At 44.1% G+C, this 17986-nt stretch overlaps 1 protein-coding gene and 1 long non-coding RNA gene across 3 annotated transcripts in view; one reads left to right on the top strand and one right to left on the bottom strand.

Moving 5' to 3' along the window:
- Positions 1-3013: 3013 nt before the first annotated feature.
- NEU3 (neuraminidase 3) lies at positions 3014-17975 on the top strand (the record flags this gene model as incomplete). 2 transcript variants are annotated; one of them, XM_079928743.1, is made up of 3 exons in its annotated part: positions 3201-3334; positions 7796-8007; positions 16893-17975. In XM_079928743.1, 3 exons carry the CDS (start codon positions 3310-3312, stop codon positions 17967-17969), a joined length of 1314 nt encoding a protein of 437 aa, XP_079784869.1. In that variant the 3' UTR covers positions 17970-17975. The 2 variants fall into 2 exon arrangements, with proteins under 2 accessions (XP_079784868.1, XP_079784869.1); XM_079928742.1 differs by lacking the exon at positions 7796-8007 and having other exon boundaries at positions 3014-3334.
- LOC307190008 overlaps positions 3313-17986 on the bottom strand; it is a 42025-nt gene continuing 27351 nt past the window's right edge. The window contains exon 6 of the long non-coding RNA XR_013829349.1: positions 3313-7604. This is a non-coding gene — a long non-coding RNA (uncharacterized lncRNA). The remainder of the gene's footprint in view (positions 7605-17986) is intronic.

Consider the following 17986-nt stretch of genomic DNA (forward strand, 5'->3'; position numbering starts at 1 on the left):
AGCCAGGCATTAACTTGCCTTCCTCCCTGAAAACATGGTGTCTTCCACCATAGGGAGGGTCATGATCAACCTTCAAGCGTTTAAGGAAGCACCACCAGCAGATCATGTAGCCTTCAGATGACTGTGGAGATGGCTCCAACATGAGGCTACCCTTGGTTACACAGGGGACCTTCCTGGAGGAGTGACCTATTCATTTATGCACTTCTGCAGGAGGTTATCCCTATCTTGAGAGTCGTCCTATTAGAAATGTTGATATGAAATTCGTTCCCGACTTTAGCTGAAGCCATCAATAATATACCTCAGCCCTGGAAGGCATTCAGGTGAACTTCAACTCACTGGCCACTGTGGTTATGAATGATAGAATTGTTCTTAACTTCCTTGTGAGCCAAGGCAAAGTCTGCAATGGCTAATATAACCTGCTGTACTTGGACTAATGCCTCAGGCAGGGTACAGGTCAATGCATAAACTAGAGAATACCACCTGGCTTTCCAAGATAGATCTTAATGGCTTATGGTTGGTTTTTCGGTTGTTGTTTTTCCAGCTGGTTGGGTCCAGGCCCTTGGTTGTGGTTGAGGTCAATTCTGCAGATTGGTCTCATCCTGTTGCTTGGATGTATACTTGGATAGTATCCTTAATTAAATGCTGTATGAGACCATTAGAATAGATTTGGTTCCATCTCTATCAGATTAATCAGAGTAGCCGATGAAGTGGCAAACTCAGAAAATTCATCAGAAGCCATCTGTACAAAGTGCTGTGGAGGCCAGAAGAGGAATAACTGTTTAGCATGGAGGCCTGGAAGGTCCTTATACAGGAAATGAAATGTATTTGATCTGAGCTATGGATGAGGAGTGGGGCCAAGTGTGCCCTCTTTACAGATGAGGAACCTGAGGCACAGAAGTTAAACAACTTGCCAAGCTTACTCAGCTAGGAAGTGGGAAGTCAGGATTGGAGTCAAGATCGCTTCACCTCCAAATATAGAGATTGCTACTAAACTTCACTGCCTCGGGCATTAGACTGAGACCAGCAAAGAACTGAGAGAGACTTGGCATTAGCTCTAGATATTTTTCTAAAATTGACTTGGTGATCCAAGTTGGTGATTGTGTGCTTGGAGAGGTCTGGTGAAAAACCCTAGGACTTTGTATGAACCAATCTTTAAAAATGAAATATTTTAGACAAATAATAAGGCTTAAAGAATAATAAAGTGAACACCCATGAACCCACTGCCACCTTTAAAAAATATGTTACCGATACAATTGAAGTCCCTTGGGTTTTCTTAATCACACCCTACTTCCTGCACTCCCAGAAATGACTATGATCCTGAATTTGCTGTTTCTTATTCCTTTGCATTTTCTTCACACATGTGTCCACTAACAATACATAGTATTATTATTTTACATGTTTTAAAACTTTATATATTGTATTTGGTTGAGCGTTCCCAAGATTCAGATTCAGCCCTAGATTCAGAGATTTGCTAGAAGTACTCACAGGACTGAAACAGGAGGGAAGGGGGCAGGGCACAACCTTTAAAAGAATGACATAACCCGAGGACACAACATAAACTGATTAGAACCAAATAGGTCCAAGGTGGCAGACGAGTCAACTTCCACTATACCCTCAGTATATGCTCATTGTAACACATAAGCAAGCTAAATGACACACCTACAGGCGCCATGATAGTTCCAAGGCTGACCATAAAGGTAAAAAATTAGGCAGTGGCCTGATTCCTAGAAATCCCCGCCCCTTCTCCCAAATAGCTGGAATACTCCTCCCACTCATTAGCCTATGCAATCACCCACCTCTATAAAAACTGACAACCCCATACCCTGGGGCTGCTCTCGCCTTCTGAGATGGCCCACACTCTGTGAAGTGTGTTTCTCTCCAAATAAATCCACGTCTTACCTCTGACTTTGTCTCTCACTGAAATCTTTCTGCGATGAGACATCAAGAACCTGGGCTTCATTAAGTCCTGAGACCAGGTGTGTGATCTCAGTTAAAAGACCATGGGTTCAAGTCCCAATCTGGATTTTGGCTGGGTTTGAGTCCCGGCCGGTGGGTTCAAGTCCCAGTTGGAGTTACACGGTTTCAGCACTAGGCTATAGTTGTACTCATGGCTAAGACTGATTACAGCAATGTATTTAGTATGGACACACACTGGATCATCAGAGAAAAGGACTGCAGGCTGAGTCTGAAAGACTCCATGTATAGGCTTTCTTATGCTCTCTCCCTCTCATGAGAGATCACACTAAGCACACACTTTCCCCCAGCACAAATGCAGCATGTGTGCCATGTTTCTGTCTAGAGAACCCATTAGAGACTCAGCACCCACAGTTTTTATTGGCCACGTGGGCACTCTCTTCCCAGCATGTTTCAAAATTCCAGACTCTCAGAAGGAAAGCAGGTGTTTAGCATAAACCGTAATATGTTCAAATAGCCTGTGCATGGACTACTTTCATAAATTGGAATTCTACTATAGGAAGAGCTTTCCTTTCTCCCTTGTTTATAATATTTATTCAATTGTGCATATCGATGTGGACTTGTGGGTTTTTATCTTATTCAGCGGGTCGTAACCTAATACTATTATTTTCTCAAAAAATATATACATATATAAAATAACACATATAAATATAATTTTTATTTTCTTAAGGGTGGGTTGCCCAATGCTCTGAATCTCTGGACCTTTTAGTTGAGTCCCCTCTGAGGCCCGGAACCTTCGCTCCACACTCAAGCTGTCCAGGGAAGTTTTAAGCGTGATACCCATCAACAGACCGGCAAACAATAGGTGCGAGCGTGGGAAAAGGGGACCGAAGACAGAGGAGCGGAATGGAGGGGTGAGGGGCGGAGCCAGGGAGCTGCGCAGCCATTGGAGGGGGTGGTGGTCGCGGGGTGGAAGAGGAAGGGGCAAATCCTAAGCCACGGCTGGGTCGGGACTGGGGCCCGGAGAGAGGAGGGATATCCCAGCCTGGGCCGCGAAGGGATCGGGCGGCGGAAGGAGAGGGGTGGGGCTTTGTTTGAAATGGCCCGAGGGGGCGGGGCTAACTCTCCGCCGCAGCCTACGGCCTGTCCCAACCTTAGGCCGGCTGCGGCCTCTGCGCGTCTGGGACCGGCTTTCCTACCTGCTCTTCTCGGTGTCTTGGGTCTGTCAGCCGCTGCCGGCCTCTCGAGGTCTCTGTCGGCCTGCTTCTTTACTTTTCGTGGTTTGTGTCCGCGTCCGCAGTCCCTTTCCTGTCTCCCCAGCGTTGGTCATTCTCCCAGGCTTCAGTGTCCGAGACGTGAGGGCTTGACCCCGCGCCCAGACCTACCCCAAGAGAGATGGAGGAGCCGGGGTCCCGCGCAGGTGAGTGGGGCTGGGAGACTGGAGAGCCCCCCAAAACGTGGGGCGCTGTGACTCTGGGGACAGGTTTGGCAGCACTTTCTGGGCTTAGGGAATACAGTCTGCGGGGAATATTGGGTCAGACACACCCCAGTTGGCTAGGGTCTCAGACAGAGCCAGAAAGTATTTTTGGCTAGGTCTGTTTTTGTTTTCCTTCGACAGAAGCCAAACTTATTTAGAGATGAAAGGGATCTGAGACTGGGAAAACCCTTCTTACTACAGGGGGTCTGTGGGCAGCAGAGAGCCCTGAGCTGAAACTTAGGAGACTTGGGCCTTGGTCCGGGTTTTGTTACTGACTCATTGAGTGGCCTTAGAGGAGTTTATTCCCCTCTGTGGGCCTGAGTTTTCCCATGTGTACCATGAGAAGGGTTTGGACCACAGGATCTTCAAAGGCCTGACGTGTGATGGGTGCTTCTTAAGTATTAATAGTTAGGGGTGAATAAAGAAAGGCCTCCTTCTGGGGTTCACTGGAGGCTGCTTGGCGCTCTGGATTAATTGGAGTCTGCGGAGTTACACTTGAGAAAGCTTGAGAAATAGGTGATATTATCTCCATTACAAGTGAGGAGACTGAGGTTCAGAGGTGAATTTGACTTGCTAGTGTCAAAGCCAAGTCAGTCTTCAAAGTCCATGCTACACTATACTTTGTTCCAGTGAGAGAGCAGGGAGGGCTTGATTGAAAGGTGATTATATGGATGGCAGTTAATCACGTTGAGTCCTCTGCTAAAATGAACAACTCCAGAGCAGAACTGTATCTGATTCTTCTCTATCCCTAGCTCCCGGCTTATGGTTTGTGCAAAACAGTTTGGGTATCAATGCCAGAGTCACCACCTGTGTTACCACTGTCATCAACATGATCAGCATAATTAATGAAAAGTAATGATAGGGACTCTAATTGTTATAGTGATAGCAAAGCCATAAGTGAAATTGTGAAGACATCTGAATTTATAATACTTTTACTTACATAGTGCTTTAAAGTTTATAAAACATTTTTGAGTGGTTCTTCATTCAGTCATCTTAGGTAGGTATTATTGTCATCCACATTTTATAAGCAAGGAATCCAAGACCTAGAGAGATTAACTGACTAGCACAAGGTCACGCAGTAAGAACTTGTGCTTCTCCTTACGTGCTCTCTTCACTTCCTCTCCTTTTCTTTTTTCCTAGTCCTCCCTGCCCATTCCCATGCTTATTCTGTGTTTCATTCTTCTTACCACCCAGAGACATCCTGTTTTGGTGCTAACCAATAATCATGTGTTGGCTGATGATTAATAGTATTGATATTAACTTATATATCTTATAAGAGTTTAAAATATGACCTCTCCCAGAGGTGCAGAGGGATTCAAATACTTTTAAGAAGGGGAGTTGTAATTGTGGTTGTCGTTATCATCATCATCATCATCCACAGGTGTCAAGGAGTAAAACTAGAAAATGTAGTGATTGACAGTCTAAAAATAGTAACTGTCCTATATTGAGCTCATACTGTGTCATGGGCCCTGTAACAGACAATTAAACTTTTTAACTTAATTCTTTCACTCATTCTACTGAATCTTATAAATGAGGATCCAGAAGCATAGAGAAGTTAAATAACATGCCCAAGTTCATGCAGTCCTGGCCTGGTCCACACCTTATGTTCTAAACCATTACACTAGCTTGGCCCAGGGGCAGATCTTTACTTAGAAGAAAGCCTGACCCTCTGGCAGGAGAGCCTGAATTGGGGAGAGAGGTGTGCTCACGTATGGTGTAAGGAAGACAACTGAGAGCCCAGAATTGGAATGAGGGGAGGCTTTTCTTCCGGACTCAGGAGGCCACCTCCCCACTCCCTCAGATAGTGAGCTGTGATTCTTCTCGCTTTAGGTTAGGAACTAGTGAAATGAATTATTCATATGCTAAATGAATTCATATGCTAAATAAATCATTCATATGCTGTCAATGACAAAGCTTGTCTTGATTGACACTATGAGGCTGTAGCCCAAAGCAGTGCAACTTTTCCCTTCAGTTCATTGCCCCGAAGGCTACCTGAGAGAGAGGTCTTAAATGCATACTTGATCTTGACATTCCTCTGCCAAACACTGTTGAGTGGCTCCCTACCTGTGGGAATAAACACCTTAATAAGGTATCAAAGCCTCCCAGGATTTGCACTCACCTGACCCCTTCAGTCCTACCTTTGCTCACAGCTTTTGCACTCCACTGTAGTCTCCTGGATTACTGCAAGTCCCCACAGCTCACTGTGTTTTCTGTGACCTTTAGGCTTTTCACATCCACTCCCTCTGCCCTTCTCCTTTTCACCCTTCAGTTGGCTATAACCCACTGTTCATCCTTTAAGATCCAGCTCACCCATTCATTCAATCATTCAATGAATATTTGTCAAGTGCCTGTGAATTACCAGACAAGGTTCTAGGTGTAGAGGCATATCAGGGAATAAAACAGACATATCCCTGCCCTTCATGGAATTTCTATTCTGTGGGGTATATTAAATAAGTATAATATACAGGTGATGGTAAGTGGCATGGAGAATAGAGCAGGAAAATGGGATAGAGAGGGGCAAGGGAGTTGTCAGGGAAGACCTCACTGATTGGATGATGTTTGAATAGAGCTAAAGGTGAGGGAGTGAGGTCTGCCCATCTGAATGTTCCCGGCCCAGAGTATAAGGATGTGAGACAGGAGATCCCATGGCTTATTACCCCTCCAAAACTCCACCGCTGCTGCCTTCATCTAGACAGTTGCCCTTTTCTGTTTTCCTGCATGCTCTCATGTTGACCTCTAAAGTAGCACTTACTACATGATATTGTAATTGTCTATGTATATGTCTGTTTCGCTCACCTGGATGTGGGTTTCTTGAGGGCAGGGACCTCTGGTTCCTTTCTGTCTCCTCAGCACCTACCTTATGGTCTAACTTTCTGAGTGGGCACTCAGAAATATTTATTAAATAAATGAGTAAGGCCTTATGGGCCTCATTTTTACAGCCTGATTATTTTTACAAGTGATTTGGAAGACAGAGCTTGGATGACAGGTGGTGAGAGAAAATATAATAATTCTAAGCTTGGTTCTGTCTGTCTGACTGGATTCCCTTTTTGGGCCTCTGAGAAGTTGAACACCTGATTTTCTTTGAGAAATGTACCTAGAGATGTCCATTTTCAGCATTATGGCAGGCTAGCTAACCTGTAAAATGGTGGATAAATATAACAAAGTCTTTTATAGCTGAATTTGCAAGAAAGTAAGAGAAATCCCCAGGCCTAAAAACCAAGAGTAAACTGAAAACTGGAGAAGTTAGCCCCTTTACCTGACCTCAGCTGCCCTAGATGTTTGCATGTCCCACTTACCTAGAAGCTTGGGCTTTAATATACCTGCTGTTACAGTGAATGAAACTCTGGGCCCACCGGGGTTTGACTCTGGTTGGAAGTGAGATCCCCGCATGAAGCTAGATGCCTTGAAAATCTGTATCCTCTGATCAAATGGAGAAGGAAAAAGAAATCTTACTACTGACAGAGATGACAAAGAAGATTGCCTCTTCTAGGCTCCAATAGAAGGGGAAAGTTTGCCTAGAGAATTCTTTTTTTTTTTTAATAAATAAATAAATTTATTTAAAAAAAGCAAGGGCTTCCCTGGTGGCGCAGTGGTTGAGAGTCCACCTGCCGATGCAGGGGACACGAGTTCGTGCCCTGGTCCGGGAAGATCCCACATGCCGCGGAGCGGCTGGGCCCGTGAGCCATGGCCGCTGAGCCTGCGTGTCCGGAGCCTGTGCTCCACAACAGTGAGAGGCCCGCGTACCGCAAAAAAAAAAAAAAAAAAAAAAAACAGGACAAAGATTCCCATATAACTTTCATACAGACTTATCAATTTGTAACATTTTACCCCATTTGCTGTATCATTTCCTCCATGTCTCTGTCTCTGTCCTTGTCTCTTCATGCATACATACATACATACGTACATACATACATGCACACATACATAAGTGTGTGTGTCTAATATTTCTTCAGAATCACTTGAGACCAAATTGCACACATCATCCGCATCTACCTGCCTGGAGAATTCTTAACCACAGCCATTCCCTCATATGGATTTGGGTTTATGTTTATATTACCTGAATGGCCTAAAAACTCCACGCCAAGAAATTGACATTAGAAACCATCCGGACTGGTAATACCTCTGAATGCTCGGCAGAAGCACATACAGAATCTCTCTGGAGAGACACTTGACACAGGCTGCATAGGATTCCCACAGAGTCTGGAGGATAGACCTGTTAAATGAGAGTGCCTATTTTATGCTTTGTACTATTGAGATCATGATGTTACTTTTGTATAAAAAAATAAACATTTGAATACATCTTTGCCTCCCAGTGATCTCCAGAAATGGAATGATAGAGCAGAACTTGTATACAAGCCAGCATTTGAATGTGGACACACGTTTATCTGCCTCCTATCCTTGCAGAGGTCATGGAAGAAATGACATCGTGCTCCTTCAACAGCCCTCTGTTCCAGCAGGAGGACGAGAGAGGGGTCACCTACCGGATCCCAGCCTTGCTCTATGTGCCCCCTACCCACACTTTCCTGGCCTTTGCAGAGAAGCGCTCCTCGAGCAGGGATGAGGATGCTCTCCACCTGGTGCTGAGGCGAGGGTTGAGGACTGGGCACTCAGTACAGGTGACTCCTTATCCCAGATCTGAGCCTGGGCCTCAGTTTCTACACTGCTCTGCGTATGTCAGTGTCTGTGTCTTTTCCCATCAATGCAAGAAAAGCCTTGTGTCAGAGCTGAGGAGGAAAAAAAGCAGTAACAGCAATGCTTTCAGTTACTGAGTACTTACTGTGTGCCAGGGGCACACTGAATCTCACAGCCATTCTGTGATGTAGGAACTATTGTCAGTCACATTTTACAGATGAGGAAACTGAGGCTCAGAGAGGTTGCTATTTGCTCAAGGTCACACAGCTATAATCAGTAAAAGCAGGCTTCCAACTCAGTCTCTGACTAGAGGCCTCCATAGTTTGTTCAGTTTGGCCAACATGTGATGTGCTTTTCATTCACATTCTCCTTTATCCTCGTAAGTCATCGAAAGAAGTAAGCATTGTTAATCCAGTTTTGCTGATGAGGGATCCTGGTGCTCCAACAGGTAGGTGGCTCGTTCACGCCCACAGCTACCAGGAGATGCGGGGTAGGATGACAACACCCATACTCCCGCTTCTCTTCCCCTTCCTGCTCTTCCTCTCCCCTGTGCTTTATGTGAGGTAAATATTATGAGGCCCGTTTTACAACAGGAAACTGGAGCTCGGAAGTAAAGTGACTTGCCTTAGGCACACACCTAATAAGAGGCAGAAATGGGTTTGGTGCCCTTGTCACTAAGTAGCACATGTTTACTGTGTTTTTATGGGGGAGAGAATGGTTGCTGCTCTTGGGCCTATGAACTACAGGGTTACTTCAGATCCCATTTTTCTCATTGTTGCCTTTTATCTCTCAGAGATTGCTGAAGTGAGGATGAGGTGAGACAATGGGTTTGAGAGTTACACACATACATACATTTTTTATAAGAGGTACTTTAATCCCTCTAACCTGCTCTGCTTTTCTACTCACAGAAACCTCACCATTAAAACTTCATGTCCATAGGGATGCCTTGTTTTGCTGTTACAGTGCAAATGCTATTCTGCTGATGGTGGCCCTTGCCAGCAACCCCTGTCTTTGCTTTTGATGACTTACTCACATTTCCCTGTAGGGAAGTTTTTTACTTCAGGGAATTTCCATTCCCTGCTCTTACACCTTGTCACAAGTCTTTCTTATGGCTTCCCAGGGTCAAACCTCTGCTTATATCCCAGGTGTCCTGTAGCCCAACTTGGAGTTCTAGCTCTTTTGTTTCCTCCAGGACAGGCAATGCCTGTGGTTACGTTGCTCTGCTTTCTGTCACAGACATTTGGGTGGTTAAGCGTTTTTTATCAGACCGTACCTGTTACATAACCTCACTGCCCAGTAGTCACACACATTCACAAATGTGTCCACTTTAACTCATTCTCTCTTCTCTTTATTTTATTCACATTAATTCTCTCATTTACTTAATTGTAGTATCTTAAAGTTAGAAGAATTATCAGCCCAACCTCTTTCCCAATATAGAAATCTTCTGTATTCCATTGGTAGCTACTAATAGCTTAATGGTTAAGAGCCTGGCTTTGGAGTCAGGCAAGACCTATCATTTATTGGCTGTGAACTTGAATACCTGACTCTTCTCTGTTTCATTGTCTGCAAAATATAATTAATAATAGTAGGAACTCAACATTAGTCATCTTCTATTAAGGGTCTACTTACACAACTCCTCAAATTAGGAACTTAATCCTGTAGCAACTGTTTTTGAATGAGACGATCTGTACTTCTCTATAATTACCCATTGGTCTTGTCCTACCTTCTGTACATTGTTTAGGTAAAGTCCCTTTTCTGGAGAACTGCTCTTTGATGTATCTGAAAACGGTATTCACACCCTCTGAGTCTTCTACTTTTTGGGTTCAACAGCTTCAGTTCTTTTAGCAGCTGCTTAGACCATAGTCTTGATTTGGTTTCTGGTCCCTTGAAAACTGTGATTACTGTCCTTGGGACCTGGTGTGGGATGTCACTGTCTTTTTTCAAAATATGGTACTCAGAATTGAACTTAGGACCCTAGGGGTAGACTGACCAGCTCAGCAGTGAGGTGGCTATCCCACCTTGTATCCTTTTTTTTTTTTTTTTTTTGCGGTATGCGGGCCTCTCACTGTTGTGGCCTTTCGTTGCGGAGAACAGGCTCCGGATGCACAGGCTCAGCGGCCATGGCTCACGGGCCCAGCCGCTTCGCAGCATGTGGTATCTTCCCGGACTGGGGCGCGAACCCGTGTCCCCTGCATCAGCAGGCGGACTCTCAACCACTGCGCCACCAGGGAAGCTCCACCACCTTGTATCCTTTTAATATAGCCTAAGGTAAAGTGACATTTACTTTTTTTTTTCTTAAATTTATTTACGTATTTATTTATTTTTGGCTGCATTGGGTCTTCATTGCTGTGCGCCAGCTTTCTCTAGTTGTGGTGAGCGGGGGAGCTAGTCTTCGTTGCAGTTCGCGGGCTTCTCATTGTGGTGGTTTCTCTTGTTGCAGAGCATGGGCTCTAGGCACATGGGCTTCAGTAGTTGTGGCTCATGGGCTCTAGAGCGCAGGCTCATTAGTTGTGACGCACGGGCTTAGCTGCTCCGTGGCATGTGGGATCTTCCTGGACCAGGGCTCAAACCCATGTCCCCTGCATTGGCAGGCGGATTCTTAACCACTGACCCACCAGGGAAGTCCGACATTTACTTTTTTGGTAGCTGCATAAACGTTAAGTAGATGGTCACCTAAAACCTCCAAGACTTTTTCACATTTTTTGTTCTTTTTAAAACAATTTTAATTGTGGTAAAATACACCTAATGTAAACCTTTCCATCTTAACCATTTTAAGTGTACATTGCAGTATTGTTAACTGTATTACATCGTTATGCAACAGGTCTCTAGAACTTATTCATCAGTGCATGACTGTAACTTTATACTCATTGAACAACTCATTTCCCCTACCTCAAGCCCCTAGAAATTACTATTGTACTTTGTTTCTATGAATTTGATTACATTAGATACTTCATGTAAGTGGAATCATGCAATATTTTGTCTTTTTCTGATTGGCTTATTTACTTAGTATAACATCCTCAAGGTTCATCCATGTCATAGCATTATGTGAGGATTTCCTTCTTATTGTATGTTAATCTGTTATTTCATTTATCCATTTCGTTTATCCATTCATTCCTTTATCCATTTTGTTTATCCATTCATCGGCTGATGGATGCTTAAGTTGCTCCCACCTTTTGGCTATTGTGAACATGGGTGTGCAAATGTCTCTTCAAGACTGTTCTTTGAATTCTTTTGGATATAGACCTAGAAGTTGAATTGCTGGATAATGTGGTAATTCTATTGATATTTAAAATTTTTGAGGAACCTCCATACTGTTTTCCACAGTGACTGCACCATTTTGTATTCCTCCACATCCTCACCAACACTTACTTCGTTTTGTGGGGAGGTTTTGATAGTAGCCATCCTAATGGATATGAACTGATTTCATTATGATTTTGATTTGCATTCCTCTAATTATTAGCAGTGTTCAGTATCTTTTCATATGCTTGTTGGCCATTACATTTGTTGTTCTTTAATCACATTTCTCCATCTAAACTTTTAAGCCCAAGACTTGTTTTATCTCTGTCAAGCCTCAGCTTGTTTGTGTGCTATTGCTTCCACCTGGTTGAGATCATTTGGCTTCTGACGCTTTCATGTTTTGTTCACATTTTTTTCCAGCTTCATGTCAACTTTATATTAGACATATCTGGCCCATTTCATTTTCTCCTCTCAGCTAGTAAGGATGGCTGAGCTTCTGACTTCGCAATGACTAGACTGCCCAATAATTTTTTTTTCTTCCTGTTCTTAAAGGGAGTATCTGTGTGAATGGATTTCTTATATCTTCCTGGATCCTGCTCAAGGTTGTTGATCGGAGCAATCTTAACCATCCAAATGAGTTTGCAGCTGTTACTTCTCATCAGATCACATATTCAGTGCTATCCATGAAGTGTTGGTTTCCCCACAGGGTGCTAAGGACACAGGGGTACTATCCCCAGGGTGACAATAGAAAATTAAATCTGCTCCCCAGACCCGCTTATTGGCACTTGGAAGGGAGAGGAGGCACGTACTGGAGGAACGTGGAGAAAAGCCTCCATACATTGTTTATAGAGTATTGTTTCCATCTGAGAGCACTTCTGTGATCCTTCTTCCTTGCATCCCTTCTTCCTTCCTCCCACTTTCCTCCATTCCTCTCTCCCTCTGTCATCTTTCTTCCTTTCTCTTTCCCTTCCTTTTTTCTTCAACATTTATTGAGCACCTACCAAGTACCAGGCATTAAGTCAGGGGATGTTGTGAAGGGAGGGGCATACAAAAGTTGATAGACTCTGACCCCTCTTTGGGAAGAATTTGCACAACCAAATTGTAGAGAGAAAACAAAGCTGTGCACAGATGTAACTGTCCAAAACTCCCACCCAGAATCCACAAAGTGTCACAAGGCAGGTTTATGCAGAGTGAGGTGTTTCCTTAGGAGTTCAAATGCAGCTGGGATCAGAGAAGCTGTCGTGCAGGGCATGGCATCTAAGCTGATACTTGAAGTGGGTGTGTTAAAGATGAGCAGAATAGAAGGTGATTTCTCCCTGGATTTCCCATATCCAGACACGGTCTTTTCCTTCTCTGACATCCACAGTGCTTTCTTTATCTCCTCTCTCTGGTGATGTCTTCGAGGCTCTGGAGTCAGCCCTGTGGGTGCCTTTTCTCTCCCTCTCAAGGCAGGCCTGGCTGCCCCTTCCTGCTGGTGGCCTTCTGAGTTTTGATTACCCAAGAGTCACAAGGAACTGAGGTCCCTGCCTCCATTGGTTTAAAATGCAGTCAGGGGGCTTCCCTGGTGGCGCAGTGGTTGAGAATCTGCCTGCTAATGCAGGGGACACGGGTTCGAGCCCTGGACTGGGAGGATCCCACATGCCGCGGAGCAACTAGGCCCGTGAGCCACAACTACTGAGCCTGCGCGTCTGGAGCGTATGCTCCGCAAGAAGAGAGGCCGCGATAGTGAGAGGCCCGCGCACCGCGATGAAGAGTGGCCCCCGCTTGCCACAACTAGAGAAAGCCCTTGCACAGAAACGAAGACCCAATACAGCAAAAATAAATAAATAAAATGCAGTCAGATCAGACAGAAATGTGGACTTCTCATGCATATAGTTTCCAGAGAGGAAGAAAACCATTTGAGAGGACTTAGGAAGCAATCTTTGATCAGGTAGCCAATATGGGAGAGCTTGGTGGAGGAAGGTGCCCAATAATTAAGTTGACTTTGGCACATGATGTTTGAAGTGTTTACAGTGTACAAGGCACTCTGGTATAGAATGGGCTGCCCCAGAGATAGTGAGTTCCCTGTCCCTAGACCAGTTCAAGGAGAGACTGAATGGCCTTAATCCACAAGACTTAGAGGAGAATCTTCTGTAGGATGTGAGTTAGCACAAGGTCCTTATAACTCTGAGATTCTATGATCTGAGCATTGCTTAATAATAGGCTTTCCTCATTCATGCAGGAGTTAATTTTTTTAAATCTTATTTTTTGTTTTGGGTAGTTAACACTTTCATAATGCTGAAGAATAAAAAACATTGTAAAAAGGTGTATACATCCCATTCCCAGTCCTCTGCCTCTTATAGGCAGTCACTATTGTTTCTTACGTAGCCTTCTAGTGCTTCTTCATACAGAAACGAAGTACAAGTATATAGTCTTTTTTTTAAAAATTTTTTAAAAAATTTATTTTTGGCTGCATTGGGTCTTGGTTGCTGCGTGCGGGCTTTCTCTAGTTGCAGCAAGCGGGGGCTACTCTTCGTTGCGGTGCGCAGGCTTATCGTTTCAGTGGCTTCTTGTTGTAGAGCACAGGCTTTAGGTGCATGGGCTTCAGTAGTTGTGGCATGCGGGCTCAGTAGTTGTGGCTCACAGGCTCTAGAGTGCAGGCTCAGTAGTTGTGGCACACGGGCTTAGTTGCTCCACGACATGTGGTATCTTCCTGGCCCAGGGCTCAAACCCTTGTCCCCTGTGTTAGCAGGCGGATTCTTTTTTTAACCCCTTTCCAGACAGGATATGAGGCAACTGATTATAACACTGTACTTTCTGTGTTAATTAATTTATAACATTAGACTAAAGATGGAGTAACTTTAATATATTCTAAACATTACATCTTGAGAAGCCTTCACAGTGTCTTTTATGTTAAAGGTGGACAATATATGTTTTTTATATAAATAAATGAATGAAGTCAAACAACATGACCAATCTCAGTGAACTCTGTAACTCCACAGTTATGTTATGTAACTATTAGAGTTATTACATTGTGGTGGCAGGCAGATTCTTAACCGTTGCACCACCAGAGAAGTCTAAGTATATAGTCTTAATACTACCTTAAAAATGTTTTTCATGTAAAGTGATAACAGATACAGAAAACATAAAACATAATTGTCAAATGCACAACACATAAATGTCAGCTCTGTGAATTGACAAAGTCAACACTTGTGGACTCACACTCAGCTCAAGAAATAGAATATTGCCAGCACCTTAGAAGCTTCTCATTCCCCCTCTCTTCTTCCCCAAAGGTAATTACTAGCCTGATTTATAGCTCTAGAGTTTTGCTTGGTTTTAATCTATGGACTCTTTATGTTTGGCTTCTTTTGTTCAGTATTCTTGAGGTTTATCCAGATTGTTGTATACAGCTTTATTTGTTCATTTTCATTGTTACATAATTTTCCATTGTATGACTATACACAATGAATTGATCCGTTCTGCTGTTGTTGCCAATTCAGGTTAGTGATTATGTGTATAGACACTGCAGCTCTGAATATTCTGCACGTGTTTTTCAGTACTATGTGCATGCTTTTTGCTGGGTTGATATCTAGAAATGGTGTTACTGGATTATAGGGTATGTTTATATTCTACTTTAGTAGGTAATGCCAGCCAGTTTTCTAGAGTGGTGGTTGTGAGGGCTGGTCTACTCCAGTTTCACCTGCACTTCTGGGACTTAGCCCTTTAAGGGTCCAACTCAAAGCCTGGTGGGTTTACCAGGGCCTCTAATTTTTGTCCTACTAGCCCTGTAGGGCTGTCAGATGAGTCGCTTGGCTTCTCAGCTTTTCAGTTACCTCTTTGAGAATTAGTAGAGATACCTGAGGGGAAAAGGTACTCAAAATACCACATCAGCCGCTCTGAATGAACTTTCAGTTCTTGGCCTATAATTCTTCATGGCCTTGTGTGCCCTCTGGTGCTTTCAAATGATGTTTTTGTCTTAATTTTTTTTCATCTATCCTAGTTCTCAGTAGAAAGTTTGGTTCAAATTACCTGGTTTGTTGTAATTGGAAGTCCTTTTCCTTCACATTTTCATTTTTTCTTCTCTTTCTGTTGAGTTGTCTGATCTTGCTCTTTGCCCAGTTCTGTTGGGGTTTTTGGAAATTTTCTTACCAATTTCTAATATTGTTTTAAAAATATATTAAGGAAATTAGGTCTTTGTGGTATGTCTGATTAGGCATTATTTCATTTTATCCTTACATCCCCTCTGTGAGCATGTTATTACATCCTCCATTTAATTGATGAGGAAATGGAGGTGAAGTGAGATTGAGTAACTTGCCCAAGATCACGTGATGAATGGTGAAGGTGGGGTTTGAACTAGGTGTCTCTGACTCCATGCTTGAGTTTTTAATGACGTTGTTATGAATTGCCTCCTGGGGTAGTAGAGGAAGGAAAAAAAATCTTTGTCTTAAATTTCCCTTTATTTGCCTAAAACTCCTATGTGTTGGCCTTTCTTTTTCTTTCTTTATTTTTTGGGGGGGGGGAGGTGTCCTTTCTTTTTAAAAATATTTATTTTGCTCCTATCATGTGCTAGGTACTGGCAATACAAAATCAGAATAATTTGGTTTTTACCTTCAAAGGACTCATAATCTAGGAAGGGAGCCAGGCACATAAAAAATTACAGACATACCTCATTTTATTGCACTTCGCTTTACAGTGCTTCACAGATAATGCATTTTTCACAAACTGAAGGTTTGTGGCAACTTTGCATCAAGCAGGTCGGCACCATTTTTCCAACAGCGTTTGCTCACTTTGAGTCTCTGTGTCACATATTGGTAATTCTTGCGGTATTTCAAACCCTCCACCAGCAGAAAGATTGTAACTTGCTGAATGGCGGTTAGCATTTTTTTAGCAATAAAGTATTTTTAAATTAAGGTATGTACATTGTTTATTTTTTTGACATAATGCTATTACACACTTAATAGACTACAGCCTAGTGTAAATATAAATTTACCAAAAAATTCCGTGTGACTCACTTTATGGCGACATTCGCTTTATTGCGGTGATCTGGAACCGATTGTCTTTGGTAAGGGTGGGGAGGGAACCTCATGCAAGGCTTCATAAAGGAGGTGACTTTGAGTTGAGTTTTGGATGATGAATTGGGCATGTAGACAAAGTGCAGAAGAGTGTTCCAGACAGAGGGGACAGCACGTACAATACCTAGCATTGCCTCTTTGCAGCTGATAAGTTATCCCATAATATTTGAGAATTCAGTGAACACTTGGGCCTTCGTGATTTTATAGATTTCAGTACCATTTATTTCTTATCTCTGAGAAGTATTCATGCTTTTTTATTTATTTATTTATTTATTTGTTTATTTATTTATTTATTTATTTATTTATTTCTGGCTGCATCGGGTCTTAGTTGAGGCACGCAGGATCTTTTGTTGCGGGATCTTTCCATGCAGCATCTTTTGTTGTGGCGCACGGGCTCAGTTGCCCCGCGGCATGTGGGGTCTTAGTTCCCCGACCAGGGATTGAACCCGCATCTCCTGCATTGGAAGGCGGATTCTTAACCACTGGACCGTCAGAGAAGTCCCCAGTATTAATGCTTTTAATGAGCCTCATGTCTTCCTATTAGTCTTTCACTCCTGCTCTTTCTCCCTTCCCTTGTCTAGTGGGAACCCCTGAAGCCACTGATGGAAGCCACATTACCTGGGCATCGGACCATGAACCCCTGTCCTGTGTGGGAGCAGAAGAGTGGCCGTGTGTACCTATTCTTCATCTGTGTGCGGGGCCATGTCACTGAGCGTCGACAGATTGTGTCAGGCAGGAATGCTGCCCGCCTCTGCTTCATCTGCAGTCAGGATGCTGGCTATTCATGGAGCGAGGTGAGGGACCTGACCGAGGAGGTCATTGGCCCAGAGGTGGAGCACTGGGCCACGTTTGCTGTGGGCCCAGGTCATGGCATCCAGCTGCAGTCAGGGAGGCTGATCATCCCTGCATACGCCTACTACATCCCTTACCGGTTCTTTTGCTTTCGGCTACCATATAAAGCCAGGCCTCATTCCCTGATGATCTATAGTGATGACCTAGGAGCCACATGGCACCATGGCAGGCTTATTAAGCCCATGGTGACAGTGGAGTGCGAAGTGGCAGAGGTAACTGGGAAGGCTGGCCACGCTGTGCTGTATTGCAGTGCCCGGACACCAAACAGGTGCCGGGCGGAGGCTCTCAGCACCGACCATGGTGAATGCTTTCAGAAACCAGCTCTGAGCCAACAGCTCTGTGAGCCCCCTCATGGCTGCCAAGGCAGTGTGGTGAGTTTCCGGTCCCTGGAGATCGCAAATGGGTGCAAGCACCCTGCTGGCAAAGATGCTCCTACCATTCAGCAGAGCCATCTGCTGGACAGCTCACTGAGGCTAGAGCCAGAAGCTAGAACCCTGTCAGAATCATGGCTCTTGTACTCACACCCAACCAGTAAGAACCGGAGGGTCGACCTAGGCATCTACCTCAACCAGAGCCCGCTGGAGGCTGCCTGCTGGTCCCGTCCCTGGATCTTGCACTGCGGGCCCTGTGGCTACTCTGATTTGGCTGCTCTGGAGGAGGGCTTGTTTGGGTGTTTGTTTGAATGTGGGACCAAGCGGGAGTGTGAGCAGATTGCCTTCCGCCTGTTTACAGACCGAGAGGTCCTGAGCCACGTGCAAGGGGACAGCACCAGCCCTGGTAGGAACTCTGAGCCAACTCAAAACTGATTGGCTTAGGACCCAAC

The sequence above is a fragment of the Stenella coeruleoalba genome (genome assembly GCF_951394435.1).
Source record: "Stenella coeruleoalba genome assembly, chromosome: 8".
NCBI classification, from domain to species: domain Eukaryota; kingdom Metazoa; phylum Chordata; class Mammalia; order Artiodactyla; family Delphinidae; genus Stenella; species Stenella coeruleoalba.